At 52.5% G+C, this 19,268-nt stretch overlaps 1 protein-coding gene across 1 annotated transcript in view; it reads right to left on the reverse strand.

The window, feature by feature from the left end:
* Nucleotides 1-492: 492 nt before the first annotated feature.
* Nucleotides 493-19,268, reverse strand: part of LOC128270200 (cadherin-99C) — a 105,935-nt gene continuing 87,159 nt past the window's right edge. Inside the window, exons 7-12 of the mRNA XM_053007604.1 lie at nt 2,315-5,619; nt 1,946-2,242; nt 1,613-1,863; nt 1,306-1,552; nt 984-1,232; nt 493-918 (exon numbers count right to left, since the gene is read on the reverse strand). Of these exons, the coding sequence (XP_052863564.1) occupies nt 765-918; nt 984-1,232; nt 1,306-1,552; nt 1,613-1,863; nt 1,946-2,242; nt 2,315-5,619 (4,503 nt within the window). The 3' untranslated portion in view covers nt 493-764. The remainder of the gene's footprint in view (nt 919-983; nt 1,233-1,305; nt 1,553-1,612; nt 1,864-1,945; nt 2,243-2,314; nt 5,620-19,268) is intronic.

Below are 19,268 nucleotides of genomic sequence, written 5' to 3' on the forward strand. Positions count from 1 at the left end.
TGGTAAAACGTTGATTGCGCGACGCGTCAGTGCAGGATCCTGTTGCTGGGTCCCGTTTCGTCATGCGTGACTTCGTTGGCTGTCACCGATCGTTCAATTTCTAGCTATCCGAGAGTGGACTTACCCATCTAAATGACTAAATATGTACAGCAGGCACTGCCTGGGGGGACAGTATTCTAAACTTTCTCGTAGGTCCAAACCTTCTTGCTGCAATCGGAACGGTGGTAATCGTTTTCGCTGGCAAGCCTTGTTGTCTTCACTTCACTTTCAGTTGTCTCTGTGTATTCTCTATTGTTTCTTCTCCCGGCCCGGTTTGGTGACTAAATAAATATTCGTTCCCCAGTGGTTGTGCTTCTTCCGTCCTCCGTCTGCTGTCGGCTCTTTCTGCTTCAGACGACGCCTAGCTAATATTGTACAACGTAGAGCTACGCATCCTATCTCCTAACAATTGCAATTCTATTACACTAGGCTTCTATCTAGCTCACGGGACGAAGTAGTACGGGTTGGTTACGCGGATACGGGCCGACCGCGTCGTCCGCGGCCTGGGATTTGTGATAGGTAGTGTAAGATTAAGGGTAAAAACTAACGATCGGACTCGATCGAGTGAAACAGAAAGCATACAAACAATAGAACGTAAAATGCCACATTATGTCACAATATTTTACACGGCAGAACGTGGACTCGGCGGGACTCGGCTTCGGGCTGTTTGTATCGTCCACAGTACAGTTGAACGACGATGGCAATGCGGGGCCGTCGGTGTCCGCTTACAGTTCCGTCGTCGTTTCCGCGTCCGAACGGTCCAGATCGTTCAGGTACGAGAAGGACAGCTGGTTGTAGTCGCGCTTGCCGAAGCTGACGTTCTCGTTCGTGGGGCTCACGTGGTTAAGCTGGGGCTGCGACTGAAGGTCTCCGTTTTGTCTGCAACGACGGGATAGTGAGAAGGTTAGTGAGGGGATCTTCTGCGGCTTGCTGCGGGTCCGTACCGGATGTGAAACAGAGGGTTCGTGATGGGCACATCGTTGTAGCGGTTGTTCCGGCCGAGCGTGTTCGCTACCAGCTCCGCCCCGACGTGCCCGTTGTGCAGGTGGCCATTGTTGATGTTGATGTTGTTGCTCGTGTGGTTTGCGTTGTTGTGGAGCCCGTGGTTCAGGTTCCGCTGGTTTCTTCCGAGCGTGTTGAAGCTGTTGTTCTGAGCCATGGTCAGATTGTTACGATTCAACGTATCACCGTAGCTGTCGGAAGATCGGGTAGGGTTAGTTAGAATCGCCGAGCCTCGGTTGGCAAACCTACGCTCGATCTACTTACCCATTGATGTAGTTGTTGCGCTCGGACTTGATGCGGCCCAGCGTTAGCGTTCCCGGTACCGTGCCGTTCCCGAGCGAACCGAGCGGATTCAGGTAGTTGTTGCGGTTCATCTCGAGCGTCCGGTTGAGCGTGTTCTGGCGATTGTTGATGCTCAGGTTATTGTTGTTTTTCGCGTTAATGTTGTTGTTGCGCTGCAGTGTGCCGACCACAGCGGTCGTTGCGTCGGAGTTGGTAGGACTGTGCTGACCTGATGTCAATATACGGGAGTGAGATAGCGGAACCTTAGCCGAGCTCCTGAGGTACGTACCGTTTTCCTTGTGTGTGATGTAGCTAACATTGTCGAGGCTAAAGGCATGATTTTTGGCACTAAAGTCTAGCTGCAGATCGTCACCCTCGTCGGTGAGCGGAACTGCCATGGCGAGTACCTGCGTTTCGTACTCCTTCAAGCTGGTCGGGTTCTCGGAGGGAGGCTGCTGGGAGTTGATCATGACCGGGTCGTAGCGTACGGGACTGGCAGGGGCGGTGTACTGGCGCATTCTTTGCTTAAAGTTTTTGTATCTACCGGAAAATGGGACAAGAAGGACCACTGTGACCAAACTGAACAGCTGGGGGGGCCTCAAACTAAGTGCCTTGGACTTACTTGGACCACGAGATGCAAATGTAAACGATGCCGATCGAGCCGAGAATGACGATGACGATGGCAACGGCAATCAGCGCGTACGGGAACACCTCGTCGTTGCCGACGATGGTGGCTTTGATCTTCTGGATCGGCACTTTCGGTTCGATCGGCCCGAATATACCCTGTGCCGTCGCCCGGGCAATGCTCGACGCTTCGAAGTTGATCTGGGACAGTATGGCGGGCGCAAAGACCCGGCTCACGACGGTGCTGGAGTTGCGCTCGAGGATACGCTCCGTTTTCGGGTCGACAGCGTAGAACCTGCAGATGGGGAGGGGAGAATCGGTATTACTATCCTGCCGCTTCACGTCTCAACGTGTCCTGGTCACTTACCAAACATCCGTGGCACCGTTCACTTCCTCTACCGTTCCATTTTCGTTCACCACCTTGCGGACACTGAACCGTTCGATGCCCGTGATCAGTCCGTCCGTCTTCTCGTGCAGCAGCTCCTCCAGCGCACGCACGTGCCTTCGCATGTCCTTAGGGTTCGAGTCCAGAAACACCAGCGTCATGCGGTTGATGTCGGCTATTAGGTTTACGACGACCCGGGCCCTCGCTTTGTGGACCAGCTGGGTACTTCCGGCCATGCCGCCATTGTTGTCCCGCGCCTCGACCGCAAACACAAGCGGCGTTTGGCGTACGCCCTGGAAGGACTTCTGTGTCTTCAGCATGCCCGTGTCTTCGCTGATCGTAAAGTACGAGCTCGGTGCATCGTCGTGGGGAATTTCGTTCGCCGATTGCTCGTCGTCGTAGATCGTGTACTTGAGCTGCCCGTACGGTCCCACGTCCCTGTCGGTGGCCTTCACCTGCAGCAGCGGTGTTTCAATGTCGGCGTCGGCATTGATCACCGCGTAGTAGGTGTCGTTCCGTGGGCTCTGCTGGTACGCCTTGGGGAACACGAACTGGGGCGCGTTGTCGTTTTCGTCCTGTACGATCACCTTCACGGTGGCCGTGTTCTTGTGCTGGTTGACAAAGTACTTGTTCGAGGCGAGGCGCACCTCGAGCGTGTGGCTGGTGGCCGTTTCGTAGTCGAGCGGAGCGGCCAGCACCAGCGCACACGCATGATCCTCGATCGTGATGCGGAACAGCTGCATCTCGTTGCCCCCGGTGAGCTCACAGCTGAAGCCACCGTTGTGTTTGGTGGCCTTCTTCGAGTTGATGATCTGCACCAGCTTGACCGTAGCGTTGACACCGGTCGACTCGGGGACGCTCGTCGTGTAGCTATCGTCACTGAACGCGAGGCCCTGGACTTCCAGGTTCACGATGCCCCCGTTCTCGACGCGCGACTCGGCCGAATCCCCGTTCGGATTGGCCGGGATGTGGCTGACGTAGACGGGCAGGGTCGAGACGCTGCTCAGCTGCGGCTCGCCCATATCGTAGGCCCGCACGTCAATCAGGTACTCGCTGTCCTCCTCCTTGCCGAGATCGTCCCGGATCCGGACGATGCCCGAGTCGGCATCGACCTGGAAGTACTTGAGCGCCTTCCCGCGGCCGACGAGCTCGTAGCGCACGACGTTGCCCGGCGATGAGCCGTCCCCGTCGACGGCCGGCATCGAGCCGACGATGGCCCCGATCGGCAGGTTGTCGTTGATGTTGACCGGCTCCGGGATCGACACGAACACCGGCGGGATGTCGTTGCGATCCTCCACCTCGACCAGGACCTTGACGTAGTCGCCCGGGGTGGTGCCATCGTTCTCCAGCGTGCCCACGATCAGCTCGTGCATCTTGTCCTTCTCGTAGTCCAGCCCGCGGATCGTTTTGATCTGGCCCGTCCGGGCGTCCACCTTGAACAGGTCACCCGGCCCCCGCTTCAGTGTGTACGTGATCTCCGGCTTCGTGTCCGGGTCGAAGGCGCGCACCGTGGTGACGGCCGTATCGGGGATGTTCTCCGGAATGCGCACCTCCACCGTGGCCTCCATGAACCGGGGCACCTCGTCCGGAATGTCGCGCACCTTCACCGTGACGCTGGCCGTACCGAGCCGGGGCTCCGGCGCGCCATCCTTCGCCGTCACCACGAACCGGTACTCCTTCTGCTTCTCGTAGTCCAGCGCACTGCGGGTGCGAATCTCGCCCGTCTTCGAGTCAATCCGGAACGGAATGTCCGACGGGATCGTGTAGGTGATCTCCGCGTTCATGCCTTCGTCCGCGTCCGTCGCATGCACGCTGCCAATCGGGGCCCCCTCCCGGCCCTCGTCGACCGCGAACACGTACGGCAGCTTGCGCTCGTCAAACTCCGGGTTCTTGTCGTTGATGTCCGTCACCTTGATGTTGACGGTGGCGCTGCTCGCCAGCCCCCCGTTGTCCTCTGCCCGCACGATCAGCTGGTAGCGCGTCAGGTCCTCCCGGTCGAGCTTCCGGATCACGCTGATCACACCGCTGTCCTTGCCGATCGAGAACTGGCGCAGATCGTTCCCGGTCGTGATGGCGTAGCCGACCGGGTCGTTCTCCGGATCTTCCGCCTTCAGCACGATCACGGTCGAGTTGATCTCGGCCCCCTCGCTCACCTGCACGTCGTACACGGGTTTGGCGAAGCGCGGTGGCTTCGTGTTCGGCCCGGGGGTGATCGTAACCTCGACGATCGCCTGCGATGACAACCCTCCGACGTCCGACGCCTGCACCGTGATGCTGTACTGCTCCCCAGCGTTCAATCTCGTGCGTGCCTCGATCTCACCCGTCTGCGGGTCGATGGCGAACTTGCTGGCCCCGTTGTTCGACACGTGGAAGATCGAGTACGTGATGGCGGCATTGTCGCCCGCATCGTTATCGGTGGCCAGCACCTTCGTCACCAGTCGGCGCCCATCGCCGGCCATCAGCGTGACGGGCGCCACCATCGCCAGCCGCGGTGCGTTATCGTTCACGTCGCGCAACTTCACCGTCAGACTGAGTGGAGCGCTGGCCGCGTTCCCGGTGGCCTCGCGGGCCACCACCTGGAAGAGGTACCGCTCCGGGCTGGGTGGATCCCGGTCGAGGGCTTCTTCGTTGACGCGTAGCACGCCCTCCTTCGAGACGGCGAACGAGGGTGACGTCACCTCGTAGATGTACTCCATCGGGGCGGCGTCCCCTTCGGGGCCAAAGTCCTGGTCGGTGGTGGACAGCTTGATCGGGTGGCCGTCCGCGTCCATCACCACCGTGCCGATCGGGGAGTTTTCGTCGACGAACCCTTCGGTGGCCGTCGCACTGATCATCGGCGGGAACGCGTCGACCGGCTTCACGTGGATCGCCAGTTTGGCCGTGGTGAAGCGCTTCATTTCCGACACCTCTTCCGCCTTTACGACGATGTCGAACTTCTTGGCCGTGACCGAGGCATCCACTAGCCGCGTTTGCTTCAGGACACCGGTTTGCGGGTCGATCTCGAAGTAGTTCCCGTAGCTACCGGGGATGCCGCTCAAGAACGAGTACCGAATCGGGGCACTGATCGTGTCCAGATCGACTGCCTGGATGCGCTCCGGGGTCACCGTCAGCACGCCCTGCAGCGTGCCGGCCGGTACCGAGGCACTGTACTCCGGATTCAAGCAGGCCCCGTCCAGCAGCACACAGCCCCGGTAGATAAACGACGGATCCTGGTCGTCCGAGTCGGCGATATCGATCGTGAGCGTCGTTGTGGCCGACAACCGTTCCGAAGCGTTCCGAGCCCGGTCCTGCAAGAGAACAAAGAGAGACACAATGTTACGACTTGTTTGTACAACGGACTCTTCTTACGCGGATCGTCGCGAAAGGAAACCCCATGAACCGCAGTGTTACACCCAACGTGGAGCAATACTTTATGACCGCAGCGATCTACATTTTATGGGCCCGCCTGCCAGGATGCGGAGCCCGCGTAAATTGCGCTTCCATCTGTCGACGCCTTTCACTCGTTCACTCGTTTTTTGACAGTTGAGCTCAATATACAATACTCGTACGAACATCTCGTAACAGGCAATAAAATGGGGCCCAAAATCTGCGTTAATTGATACTCCACTCTCCGCGGAGTGGACAGTTTCAGTTTGGCGAGCCGGTCCGGGTCTGCAGATGCAAATGATTCCCGTCGACCTCCCGCAGTTCTGCAGATCGAGCTAATTGAAATCGAAATGGTGAACAAACAAAACTGGGCCACAGTGCTTGGCTCCCCGAGCTGAGCCGCGTGAGCGGTTTTACGAGCGGCGAAACGAATTTAACCATTTTTGGCCGGTTTTAAGTACGTAAGTTTCATCGGATAATGGGGCTGGGGTTTTAATTCCGTAGGACAATCGCTTCCCAGCAAAAGAGTGACCGTGCAGGGTAAGTTTCGGTTGAGACTCTTCTCTAAACAGCATCCGGCTTTTGGGGGCCAGTTTATGTCGGTTGTCGCGGAGGCTGTTTGCAAATGTAACGGTTGGGAACTTTACCTACAAGGACGCTGTCCAAAGTCTGAAGTTCTTGGGAGGAAGTTCTACGGCATGGCACGCACGGCACGGTGCGTTGATGCGTTCTGACATTCGTTATTTCCGCACCGATGCTTTGCCGAGATTTCGATCTCAACCGCACCACCGCGCTGGACCACTGGAACCGTGGCGGTGCTAGTGGTGGTAATATCGAGCTATCGGTACTTGAGGATCAGCAATTTGAACTTGACGTTGCGGCCGGCGCGAAAGAAGCCATCCGCCGGACCGGGTCCGTCAAGAACAAACATTGAACTTCACCGGTTCCGCCGGACCCACGCCGGACCAATCCAATCCACAGACATAAGACCGACCCCTCAGCGTTGATGTTTCGTTTGTGCCAATCATCTTTCGCTCGACGCCCGACGGGCTTTTGTGGATCGATGGCACCGGAGAGGCAGCAGCAATCAATGGCATCTTTTATGGCGGTGGGCGAGAAACCCGGACCGGGCCGAGTAATCCACTTCCATCCAGTCGCCTTCGCTTTCAGGTCCGTCCGTCCCTTTGTGTGCCCTCGAGAACCAGGATGGTCTGCTGGACTCTCGACGCAGGAGAATTTTGCGTCGGAATCTAGGCCCCAGCGGCCCCATTATTATCGTCGTTATTGGCTCTAGTTACTCTCGCGGCAGGGCTCGCGAGAGGGCTCTGCTGCATTATTATGCGAGGACCAGCGCCCGGCACCATGGAAAGGGGTGACGGGTAGCCGCGTAGAAGCTGTCAGTCATCGTGCACGTTCCGGCATCACGGCGATCCGATGACACCGCAAACGAGATGCAAATTGCGCGATGCACCCCCGATGCACGGTTCGGTGCGTTCCTGTGGAATGTCTCCCCCCCACACCATCCTCGAGCCCGGTTCATTGGCACCTTTCCCGGGTGCGCCTGGGTCCGCTGGTGACCATTTGTCAGGCTTTGGTAAATTGATTGTAATTGCCTGGCGGTCGGTCGGCTCGAAACCGTCGGCTCATTAATCATCATCGGGCCCTTCAGATCGGGGTTGATCGCGAGGCGAGGCCAGAAATGCTCGATGGCCGGTTTGCCAAACATGATCACCCGGTGGGGAGACGGGGAGCCACCAGCGTCGTTCGGGCGCACGATCGTGGTTTGGTTCGCGGCCAAAAAAAGGCCGCTTTTTTGTTAATTAAAAACAATCCCCGATCGGTGGTGGCCTTCGAGAGGTTCGGGATATTGGACCACCGAGCGGGGCTCGTGAGGACTCACTGTCAACGGGGTTGACCCGCTGTGGCCGGGTCGGGCCGGGCCGGGCCATAGGGGTCCCACCGCCAGTGATCGAAGTGTCTTTGTGTGAGGTTGGCCGCCGAAAACCGAACAAAAATTGGGGTCTGTTTTTCACCTTCGGGTTTCGTGACGGCTTAGCGCGGCCGATCTTATGCTGGTACTGCTGCCCCCGGTCAGGTTGGTCAAAGTTGAAGGTTTGACCTTGTTTTCGAATCGAATTAGCGCAGGCCTCGGTGCGCGGCGTAGCGGCCGTTATTAATTATCACTCCCGCTGATAGCTGGTTTTGTGTCCTGGCGTGTGCGTGTGTGTGTGCGTGAGGTTTCAGCAACAACAAAAGTCGGCTTAATCACCGTTGAAACCGTTCTTATGTTGCAAACATAAAACTTCATGGCTGGAAATTCGCTGGAAGGCTCCACCGCTTTTATCGACTTGTTACCATGAAATCGGTCGTACAAAGAAGTAGTAAAATCCGAGGTTTAATTTGCACAGAGTATAAAAAGTGAACATAAAAATTGATCATAAATAACGATGTTGATCGTTTACGTGTACATTTGTATGATTATGTTTCCTGGTTTCGCCAATGGGTAAAATGTCGGGGCTGTGCAGTAATTTTCGTTTAACAAATCCTTTTATTTAAACTATTGTTTAAAATTATTAAAATTCTCTTTATTAAATTACCGAAATGGCGCAAATACTAACGAGAAGTTAATTTCTCGATTGATTACCTGTCAATAAAACAAAATTCAATTACTGTCCTCAACTATTCTTTTTAATTTTATAGCCTTTTATCAAAAGAGGATTTCGTAAGCACTTTTGACGCAGATTGATGATGACAATGAGTCATTTTTTTACACTAAGCGTTGGTTTGATATTTTTTAACGGTTTTTGATCGAAACCTTAAACTCGCTACTTTAAGTTTTGGTCCTCAGTCTTAGCCCTCAGGCGGCACAGTGGGTTCTTCTAAACTTTAACATGTTTAGAAGTTTAAAATATTTTGATTCATGATTCTCGTGCATAAATTTATCAATTCTTTGGACTTTTGAACACTTCATTGTCAGATCACATTAACCAAAAATGTACTAAATGAATCGATTAAGTAGTGTAAACGCTTGTGCAATATAATGCTATGTTACACTTCACAGCGTCAGTTGCCAAGGCCAAGAAAGTTTAACGATCATTTTCAAAGAGTTATCAAATTGAATACAAACGGTCTCCCGTGCTCCGAATATGATTCTGTCAAAATATCGTGCATACCGTGCATGCGAAGGAACTATGTTAACATGCTGTATGCCTCAAACCAGCTGGCCAGCCAACGTGCCAGACACTCTGTGCCGTGCGCGATTGAATTCTTCGAAAGTGGACATCATTAAAATGCCATCAGCGACAACCGTTGCACGGTGCGTTTCGTGTAGCCGCCCTCCCTAAACCACCCCAAGAAGGCGTTCGAGTGGCCATTTTTATACACTTTCAACAAGCTTGCAGACGAAACCCTCTCCATAAGGACGTTTGGCGCACCAAATGCTCGCTCGCAGCTGGCCAGGTCAGAATTTTCCAATTAAACAGACTGCGGTGCGCGTGTGCGTTACCTGAGAGCTCGGTTGGTCGCACGGAAGTGATCGCGCCCGGTTTCGGTCCCTCGCCGACCCCCGGTCAGGTTGGCGGAAGCACACTTTTCGGAGCGCGACCGGAATTGAACAATACCGCGGCCAAATCACTATCTTTAGCGTGGCGTCCGTTAACGGCGTGCAACATAATTCACCCGCTCCGTTGGCGCCCGATAGAGTTGTTGGCGTGGCGATTGGGGTGGCGGTGAATTATAATAAATTGATCACGACCTTAGCGAGCGGACGGACGGACGGGTGGATGGGTTGGCTGGCGAAGGCCGCACCCGTGCAGTGAAATTTTCCAACCACCGGTCGGTGCTTAAGGAAAAACACAGGGAAACACAAGAAAAGCCAATCGAAACGGGACGGGCCGATTGAAAGCGAAAACGCCGCCGGGCACGGGTCGGAAAGTGCGCGGGGAACCGCCATCATCGGAATTGTGTTTATCACTCTCACTGATGACCCTGCGGACGAAGTAACGGCGCGGCGCGTAACGAGTTTGGTGCGAGCCTGGAGCCTTCAGCCAGCATCGGGGAGAGCCGGCTTTGCATCGAAAGCTGGCGAGCCTCACCCGGAACTGGTGAGTCCCGGCCCAGTCCAGTAGGGGCTACAAAAAATCGCCAGACCTCGCCACAATGCACCGCGCAGTTTCGCGAAGGAAGACAGAGGAAAAAATCGGCGGCTCAATCGGCGGCACGAAAAAGTCCGGTAATGGTTTGTTACCGTAAATGGCGACCAGCACAACAACAGCACGGCAACAAAGGTCCCTATTATTTCGCGACCACGCTATGGTGGCGGTGGGCTGGCGGACGGCCCCGGCGGCACCCCAGACACAACGCACGCACCGGGCGACTCCCGGTAAGGGTGAATGATGGTAACTTTGGATGGTAACACTGCAGCCGCTGCCGCGAATTAAGATCGTAATCTTTATTATCGCTTATAAGTGAAGTCGCCACATTTGGGCCACCTTGGAAACACCTGAAGTCTGCTTACCGAAAACCGCTTCCGGAACCGGGTTGTTCGCCTTCGGTTTGCAAACCGGCGGTCCTGACACATCGCGCGAACTCTGCGTGTGAGGTGTGCAATATTGCCGTCCAGAAAAAAGTGGACCACTCAGAGGTTCGCCTCCGAAAATATTAAACCAGCGAAACGTTTTGTAGCCCGTGGTTCAGCAGATAAGTAGGCAGCAAGGCTAAAATTAGAAGCATGTCTCACTTTTCTGATGACGCAGTTCTATTCGTCGATCAAATGTCTGTATCGTGCCACAAGTTTTTGTAGAGTGGCATTAGGTGCATTGAATTGACCATAAGCTGGGCGGTCAGAAGACAGTGAAGCTCAATATTTAATGCAACATTTTGGTGACTTTTTCCTGCATGTTGGTTCTCTTATCTTTAGGTTCCTTTTTATGACACAGTTTAGTTTTTTTGTTGAAAATATGCTCTCTACAGTAACTAAAACCGTTAGTAACTGATAAGTAACTAATCGATAAGTAACCGTCTCCAGCAGCGAAATCAGATGAATTTTGTGGATCGGAATACAGGCTGAACTTCCATTCGAACTTTAGATGGTGAAATAGTTCCTCCATTGTTCGTCTTTGATTTGTGACATGGTGGATTAGTGTTTGGTGTGGTTTTGGTCTCATTTCTACTTCGTAATGTTCCGAAAAAAGATACGGGAAAACGGGATACGATCACGGGATACGGATACATCAAGAATTCCATGTGGAAATGGACCCATCAATACACCAAAATCAGGAATTATACAGTGATTCTCTGGATCTGAGGTCTATTTAATTAACTTTTTCCTTAAATCTCCAGAGTGATCTTCAGAGCATCTCGCACATTTCGAATCAGAACCTAAATGGATTCAGCACGTCCTAGGTTCATACACTACAAAATTCGATTATATCACCAATGTAATATAATGCATGCATGCCAAGTGTCATAATTCTTTGTTACTTAGTTCAATTGAAGGTTCCTGTCCGTCCATTTTAATGACAGAGTGGACGTTCTGGCACTGGTTATAGGTTAGCCAAACAACTTATTGACAAAGCATAATTCGTCTGTAGCATATGGCTAGACATTTTGTTTAATGATTCACTTAACCAATCTCCATTAGGTTGAATTGACAGCAAATTTTAAAACAGTTTTATTTTACCGCTGAAGATAGCTCCTCCGAGTGTCTTTTTGCGTTTTGGCAAATTACCAACACTTTATGCTTTGTGCGTGGCCTCGTACCTAAAACCCGCTCAGCTCAGGAAGCTCGTTGTTGGTGGGTCTGTCATATCATCGCCCGTTTGCATATCAGTTTCCATTCAGGTGGCACAATTAGTCTGATATTTTTTAACCATCATCTGTAAGCGACTGGATAATTGCCGACCTTTTTGGGACCCCTTTGCCCCGGTTTTTCGGTGCGCGAATTGCATAAGTTGATTTATTACGGCTTGACATTTTCGCGCGCGGTAGCGTGCATTTATGAGACGGCCAATTTTAGTTTCTTTTGCTGGCGGCGCTGGTAATGGCTTTTCGAAGCCGAAGGGAGCCGGGTGTGATGTTGAGCGAGTGTGTTAAATTAACACCCCAGCTGATATTGCACAAAACCCAGAGACGTCGCTTGACGTGCATTTTTTTGTTTGATACAAACTCATGCAAATTCATCCTACACACACAGAGAGAGATGCAAAACTAGCAACACTGTTGCTGGGGCCGTCGCGGAAGTCACGCCAGTGTACGTCACGCGTTCTGGTGACGACGTACTCTGGGGATCGGGGGGGTTTGGAAAATCACTTTCTTGCGGGGCTAATAGCGGCCACTAATTTATTGAATCTAATCGCACGCGCCCGAGATTTGGAATGTTAAAATGCAAAGTGTTGTGCCCGATCGGTGGTGGGATTCGTGTTTGCGATTCATTTATTGCCATGTTCCACGCCAGAGCGATCGCGAAGGGAGTCGCAAAGACCAGGTCACCGCACAGTGGAACAATGGGAGAGATCTTGTGCCACCACAGGACCACCGGTGCATTCCATTCCAACCGACCACGGTTGGCACGTGCATTAGTTCCAAACAAATGACCCAAAAAGAGGCAAGTTGCAGAATTGGTGCGCGAATCGGAGTACATCGCCCGGTGGCTGGGCCCCCTTGGGTTGGCCCCTGTCGGCCACTGCCGCCGCTCGAAATAAGGGCAAAAACAATTTACCCAGTTCGTAGGCTAATTCCGTGGCTGCAGTTAATCTGTTTCACCTTATACGTATACGAGCGCGCGCGCGCGCGCGGGAGATGGTTTGCATCACTGCAACAAGCGCTGCGACGCTCCAAAACGACGACTTCGAGAAGGGCCACGCCACGTAACGTGGCTCGTGGCCGACAACTGCTGCTAACCGGATGATGCCATGCTGCCAACCCGGCGGGAGCCCCTACGACGGTTCGCGGATCTTGCATACCACCGATGGCCACTGCACCGCGTTTGGGCTATACTTATGCAAATATGTGACGCGTTTTCTCTCTGTCTCACCCGCTGCCGGCATAACCGGGGATGGACGCAAACATATCACCTAGCAGCACCTGAAGTACACACCATCACCCGAAGGTGGGCTGGATGGATAAGGACAACCGCCGGTGGCCTGCAATCGGTTCCAATTACCGTCGACCGTTGTAGTCGACTGTTGGCTGTTGTTGTCCAACCTTTTGCCCGCGGATCTCGACCGACATCAAGGATCGTCGTCTGCCGTCGCCCTTTTCTGGTCCGCGTTCGGTGCCCGCGGTCCGCGCGCGGTATTTAGGTTGGCCAGACCCCAAGCGGCCAAGACTGATCGCCGCCTTTCGAGAGATGGCTTTGCCGTGACCATTGCCGGGTGCTGCGGTGTCCATTTCGGTGCGCGGTGCATATGGAAACGAGTGGCACGGACGCTGCACGAGCGCTGCGGGTGCATTCGCTTGCCACTTGCCGACAGGGCCGATAATTAAATTGTCAAGTGCTGGCGCTGGTGGCCCTTCAAACTTCACCCGTTTTCGCAATGGCCGCCCCCTTGGCCGGTGGCTGTCGGGTGCGATTAGGCGTGGCGTATCATTTCATCAACAGTGTGCTACAAAAAAAAAGGGCGAACGATTATCGGCGGCCGAAACCATAAATCACGACGCCCGGCATGGTCGCTTCCGGTAGTGATTTGGTGTCGTGTTAGACTTTCACGCCTACTTGGAGCGCACCCGAAACGCGGGGCGCATGTGTGTATGCTGTTGGCCGGGGGCAACGCATCGCGCGAAGATATCTCGTTCGTTCCTTTCTCTCTCTCTTCGGTTCCTGGCGATCACGTGTGCCGGGTTGGAAAATTCACACTTGCCACAATGCCTATAATTATGGCCCCAACCTCGATCACCACCGCGGGCTCGCCTCGCTTTTGGGCGGTTCTGGAGCTGACAACTGGGGTACTGGGTTCGCCAAAATGTCCGGCGGCGAAGGTTTCGACGGGGCAGGAAAAAATGGCACGGCGCAAGGATTATGCGCGCCTTATCAAAATAAGGCGCCACCGAAGGGCCAACATACATTTCTAGCAGTCCGGCAGCCGTCGGTACGGCGAACCGGGAGTGGTTATCGAATTTAATAACCAATAATTATTCTCTCACACCGCAACGCCACACGGAGTGCATTTTAACACCCCTTAGCTTAGCCTTGACGCTAAGAGTTTAAGCCCCTCCCCGGCCTCGGGCGATGGCTTCCCAGTGAAGGTTCCGCCACCAAGAAAAGCATAGAAAGCCGGCCACCGGTTGATTAACACGGAAGTGTTAATGTACCGAAAAATTGCAAATCGTAAGCAAAACGAGCTGCAAAACTCGCTCCGACCACCGCTCGAGGTGCCATTTTCTGCGCACACACCGGGTTCGTCTCTTAAGCCGGAGTTTAGGTCTACAAATTGAGATATCCAGGAAGCTGCGGGCAGCCGTCTGAAAAATCGGTGAAAGTGCACCATTTTTCATTTCGTAATTTACGAACCGGCCGACCAGCCAGCCAGCCAGCCAGCCGGGCAGAGTAGCCCTGAAGCGGTTGAGCCTAGCACTGGGTTGGAGGAATTTATGACCTAACGTCACAGCAAACCGTCGCTAATAACGATCAATGGCCAACCCGTTGTGGCCGCGGGCCACACCGGATCGGAAGCTAGATTAAATAGTGCCAAACGGGCTACGGCCAAGCGGTTTCCTGTGGAGTAGGTAAACAGTAGGTAAATTAAGTTTCTGGCCGGGCCAACCCACGGAACGCAGTGACATTTCGCGCGTTTGCGATTTATTATACTGCGCGCCTAGAGCCTAGGCCGCAAGCCGTAGGAGCAATATGGGGCGCGACTTTGTAGGGTCCGCATTCGGTTCGACCCCTCCGTTTCGCCCGTTCACAGTCGTTCATCTTCGGAAGGCGGTATTTTGCGTGGACTCCCAGCTCGATCGAGCCGGGGGGATTGATCTTTGCAGCATACAAAGCAGGCAGTTGTCATTGGCAGTTGATGGGGATACTCCCACCTGCGCTGGCAGGTTAGAATTGGCTCAGAACTTGCCCAACATTCCACGCCGCGTAATTAATTCCATTATGCGCGGGAACTGTTGCGCACAGTTCCCACCGCAGGCAATGGAAACGTTGATTCTACGGGTGAGTTCGTTAGGCTGCAAGTTGTTTGACTCGAGCAGCAGTCACCGGCATTTGTCACAATGTTGCCCCTCCATTGGCCAATCGGAAGTACTGGCCTAGGATTCTGCTGGCTACCGTGTGCCGAGCCGAGCAGAGACAGGTGCTAATTGGATGATACATTAATCTGTAACCGTGCTGATTGAATCGATCGGATGGCACACTGATTTATGTGACCAGTTAATTAGCCATCTGGCCCCGGGGCGTTAATGGGTGTCTCGCGGTTATCGCGTAAATCATCCATTCTGTTCTGTATCGACCGATGATGATGATGATGATGTTGTTGTGGAAAAAAGCCGGTCATCGAATTGCCCTGTAAAATGAGCCTTCCGAGGAGCGTACGAATGCCCCGGCGCGCGAAGCGAAGGAATGTAAATATTTAAATTTTATTCAAACGAAATGCAATCGACAACTGCAACTGCTGCTGCACTAATCAAGGAGAAGATTGTCGATTTTAATCGCCAATAGTTTCGCTTTATGTTTTGCATTTTGGTTCTCTCTGCTCGGAACCGATTCTGGGTCGAGTCCTTCCAAGCTCGACCCAGGGGTGCTCAGTTCCTGTGGCAGCGATGCAACGATGCAATAAAAAATGTAGTTCAACTCCGCATCGGAACGAACGCCCGGCCCCCGAACATGGCAACTATTAGCGGGAATGTGGAATACAGGAGAGTACATGGTCCAGTTTTTTTGTTTCTGTTAGGCTTGAACGCTGTACTTTAATTGCCGGTACCGAGATAGGGCATGTGTACACACATGTGTGCGCTCTGCGGGAAGGCCGGATTCCCGTTGCAAGTGAACGGACCGTGAGCCAGCGCCGGTTCCAACCCAACCCACTCGAGGTCGAGGGTGGCATGCTGCGCGTTAGAAATGCATTCGGCGAAAGAGATTGCGCCTCTATTGTTTGCGGTACGTGGGCCAACAATTCATGAGCCTCGCTAGGAATATGCTACGCTTTTTTTCTGTAGGTAAAATTATTTGAAGCCATTCCATCTACTCATCTGTAGTAAAAAACTTTGCAAGGAGTGCGAAATGTGAAACTTTAAATTACTTTAAATTCTGTTAAAACTTATTCAATGTTATTATTGTAATCATAAAATCATAAAATCATCATTAAATAAAAAATATTTAAGAATGCAAGCCTTTCGCCTAAATCTAATTATATACTGGATTAATGATCATTGCAGCGATCATGTTACACTAAATGAATGTTAGTTTATCCAAACAATTATCTGATTTTAATTTATCAGGCTCTTCGATGATTGTTATGCAAAAGGTTTACAAAACGAACAAAACATGACAATGTTAGTGTCGTTTATTCACTATTTAAACGTTTCCAGTTCCGTTGCCTTATAAAAAAACCTTTCTAAACAGCGAACTTCGTTCATAGCTTTTATCCGAATTTTATTATTCCTCAATGCGCTCAATTTACTGTGCGAGACTCGGTAACTATTGGCCCACCTCGCGCACCGGATAAAGGTTGATCGGTAATCGATCGATAAAAAGCTAGAAAATGCGGTCAGCTAAAAATCAGTTCACGGCGCAGCTGGGCGAAATAGGGTTCCATCTTATATCGGCCAGAAGAAGTCCATCGTAGTGAAAAGCATCGTAGCAGAAGGAAGCAGATTCTAATCTCCGATAAGGGTACCTTTGGGAGAAGGAAGTGATGAAAAAGAGCAAGACAACGTATGAACTCCGCTTGATGTCTGAGGGCAGCCCACGTCTGAACGTAGAAGTTACGAACGATATGGAGGCCTTTTTGCTCGCGACGCTGCACCTAGCGGTTTTGCGTGCCCAGAACGCGAACAGAACCGGAGGAAAACGAAGAAAATTAGATCACTTCCGATCGGGGAAGCTCGTAAGGGTTAATTGGTGGTGCCCCGGGTATCGTTGGCTCCTCAGCGGTGCTCGCAATCGCTCGTTCGAGAGTAACGTACGATGAACTCTTCCGCTTCTCCCTCTCTCTCTCACTATCTTCCCGGAAGTGGAGTTATTCGAACGGAGTCTGAAAGGAAGATGATGCCGCAAAAGAACAGGGTTCGTCGCCTTCTTCTTCGCTGGATCATGATCACCTTTGCATGATCCGCGTCCGCGACGTCGCCGCGAATGATGTTTTCGCGCACTTTCTTTCGCGCGCGAAAGAAAGCCGAACAGGCGTATCGAATCGGAATCGAATCACACGCCCCGCGGCCACAATTCCGACCCCATGGACCCCACCAATCAACACACACACACACATCAGCAAGCGCGCAAAAGGAATGATGAATTGGCTATTATTAAGTGATTAAATAATGTGACCGTTTGATGCTGACCGCCGGCGCTGATGCTGCGCAGGTGACCGGTTTCACTTTGATCACGCACCCCACACCTTGCGTGGGAGCGGGGTGAAGCTGTGATTTTCACCTCCTGCCCGCCGCTAGCCGGTCTTCCATAACCGCATTTGGCTCTAGGATGCCGATGGCTGGGAATGACGCTCGCATCCCTAGCCAAGCAGCCGCATTTCCGCTGCACGCTGCCTTGCGTGATTGCGTGTCATTGCACACGCGTCTGTGTGTGTGTGATGGAGACTTTTTTTAAATACCATCGAGCTACTTTCACTAATCTGTCGGCCACGCGAGAGTGCAAATTATTTACGCTCTGTTCGACAGTCGAGCCGAGATGACATCTCGCGACCGCGTGGTTTGGCCCCAATGAGGCCTCCATTTCTTTACACAGTGCATACACACACACACACACATACACACACATACACACACACAGAGACACATCATTAGATCGAGGAAAATTAAAACGTCCATAAAATAAAATTGCAAAGTTCAACAGCTAGTCGAAGGCTTCGGGGACCTTGCGGCGTAACGATGGCCGAATGATGATGATGATGGGCGAATAAGACCGAGGCCAATGGAGAAGAGGCGAAGAGGATGCCCCGTGAACCAATCAACAGATTCGCCCCTTGGCTGGTCAGAAATTAAGCTCAGCGACCGTAAATCTTTCCCATAAATCAGCACCGTTCGCCTTTATCGTTTGTCATGTTGCGAATCATCATCATCGTCGTCGTCGTCGCGGTCGTCGAGCGCACGCGCAGCGATCGCATCGCAGGTGGAGTAGTTGCGAGTGCAAGTTATGGCGTGTCCTGAGGTGGCTTTAGCATATCGTTCGCTGCTCAACCCCCGAAGCCGTTGATAAGTCCCCACGATAGGATATCTTCATTATGGGATCGATCGCGCCTAAGGTGCCCGACCGAGGTCGTTGGGCGGCTGATCTCATGCGGTGGAGCCACAAGCCCCCGAGAGGTGGTACCGTGTGGCGTGTGCGTAGATGTATCGTTTGTGATTACGTTGGCGGCATCGGAGACACACGCAGAACCCAACGGACCGGGCGGGCGATGATGGCTACGTGCAAATATGAGCAGATAATGGGACGCTTCTTGAATTGAAGAGATGTCCGAGACGAGACGGTGCAACGGACAGCTGCCCTGGGGAATACTAATGCCGTGGACAGGGGGACAGGAGCGTTTCGGGGGCCATTCAACCTTCTGAGCGGTGGACGCACTTAGAACGCGGTTTGTTAGAAGCACGTCTTGAGCGGTCCCGAAGGTGATTGCAATGACACATGTTGATGGGCATCAGGAGCCGGCCGCATTGTTGAGTGCTTTTGCTTTTATAATTAGTGTGCAACAACCCGTGTGATGACTGGCGAGCGGCCTGGGAACACGACACAATGCCAATGTTTGCTTGTAATGTTGAATACCCTTAATTTATGTGCAACATAAAGGTGGGACTTTTGGGTTTAAAACACTGCCGAACAGATTTTGGCATTTTTGCGCAACGGCGTCAAGGAAGTTAGGAGAATGTTTCTTATTAATTCTATTTTATTAAACTAATAAAACGTATTACCCCCGCTGATAGAGCAGTCGGTAACGCTCTTCGCTGTCAGCGCAGCTGGCCGTGGTTCGAATCCCGGGATCGGTTGTAACTCAACCGGCCATGGTTTCGATTCCCGATACCGGCGTGACAGGGGGGTTGGCGCGGGGCTAACAATCCCGTCCGTAAAAAAATTAAATGTTACAGAAGAGCATCAGAGATTAACATTGTCTCTGGTGCCAGGCCAAGACTGCTCAGCGGTTGTAGCGCCAAAAGAAGAAGAATAAAACGTATATAAATATTAGATTCTCGTTAGCGAATAGGTTGGCATTCCAGGAGTTTGCAACAACAAGAACGGGTGAATGATTGACTCAATATGGTCTAAAGCGACTGTTTGATAGTTATCCTTACGATGATCAATAGTGATCAAGATAAATGATCAATTTCTACCCTTTATTTACCATTTTAAGACTCAAAACATTCATTTTCTAAAGAAATAAAAATAAATGCTTGAATAGAA

The sequence above is a fragment of the Anopheles cruzii genome, chromosome 3 (assembly GCF_943734635.1).
Source record: "Anopheles cruzii chromosome 3, idAnoCruzAS_RS32_06, whole genome shotgun sequence".
NCBI classification, from domain to species: domain Eukaryota; kingdom Metazoa; phylum Arthropoda; class Insecta; order Diptera; family Culicidae; genus Anopheles; species Anopheles cruzii.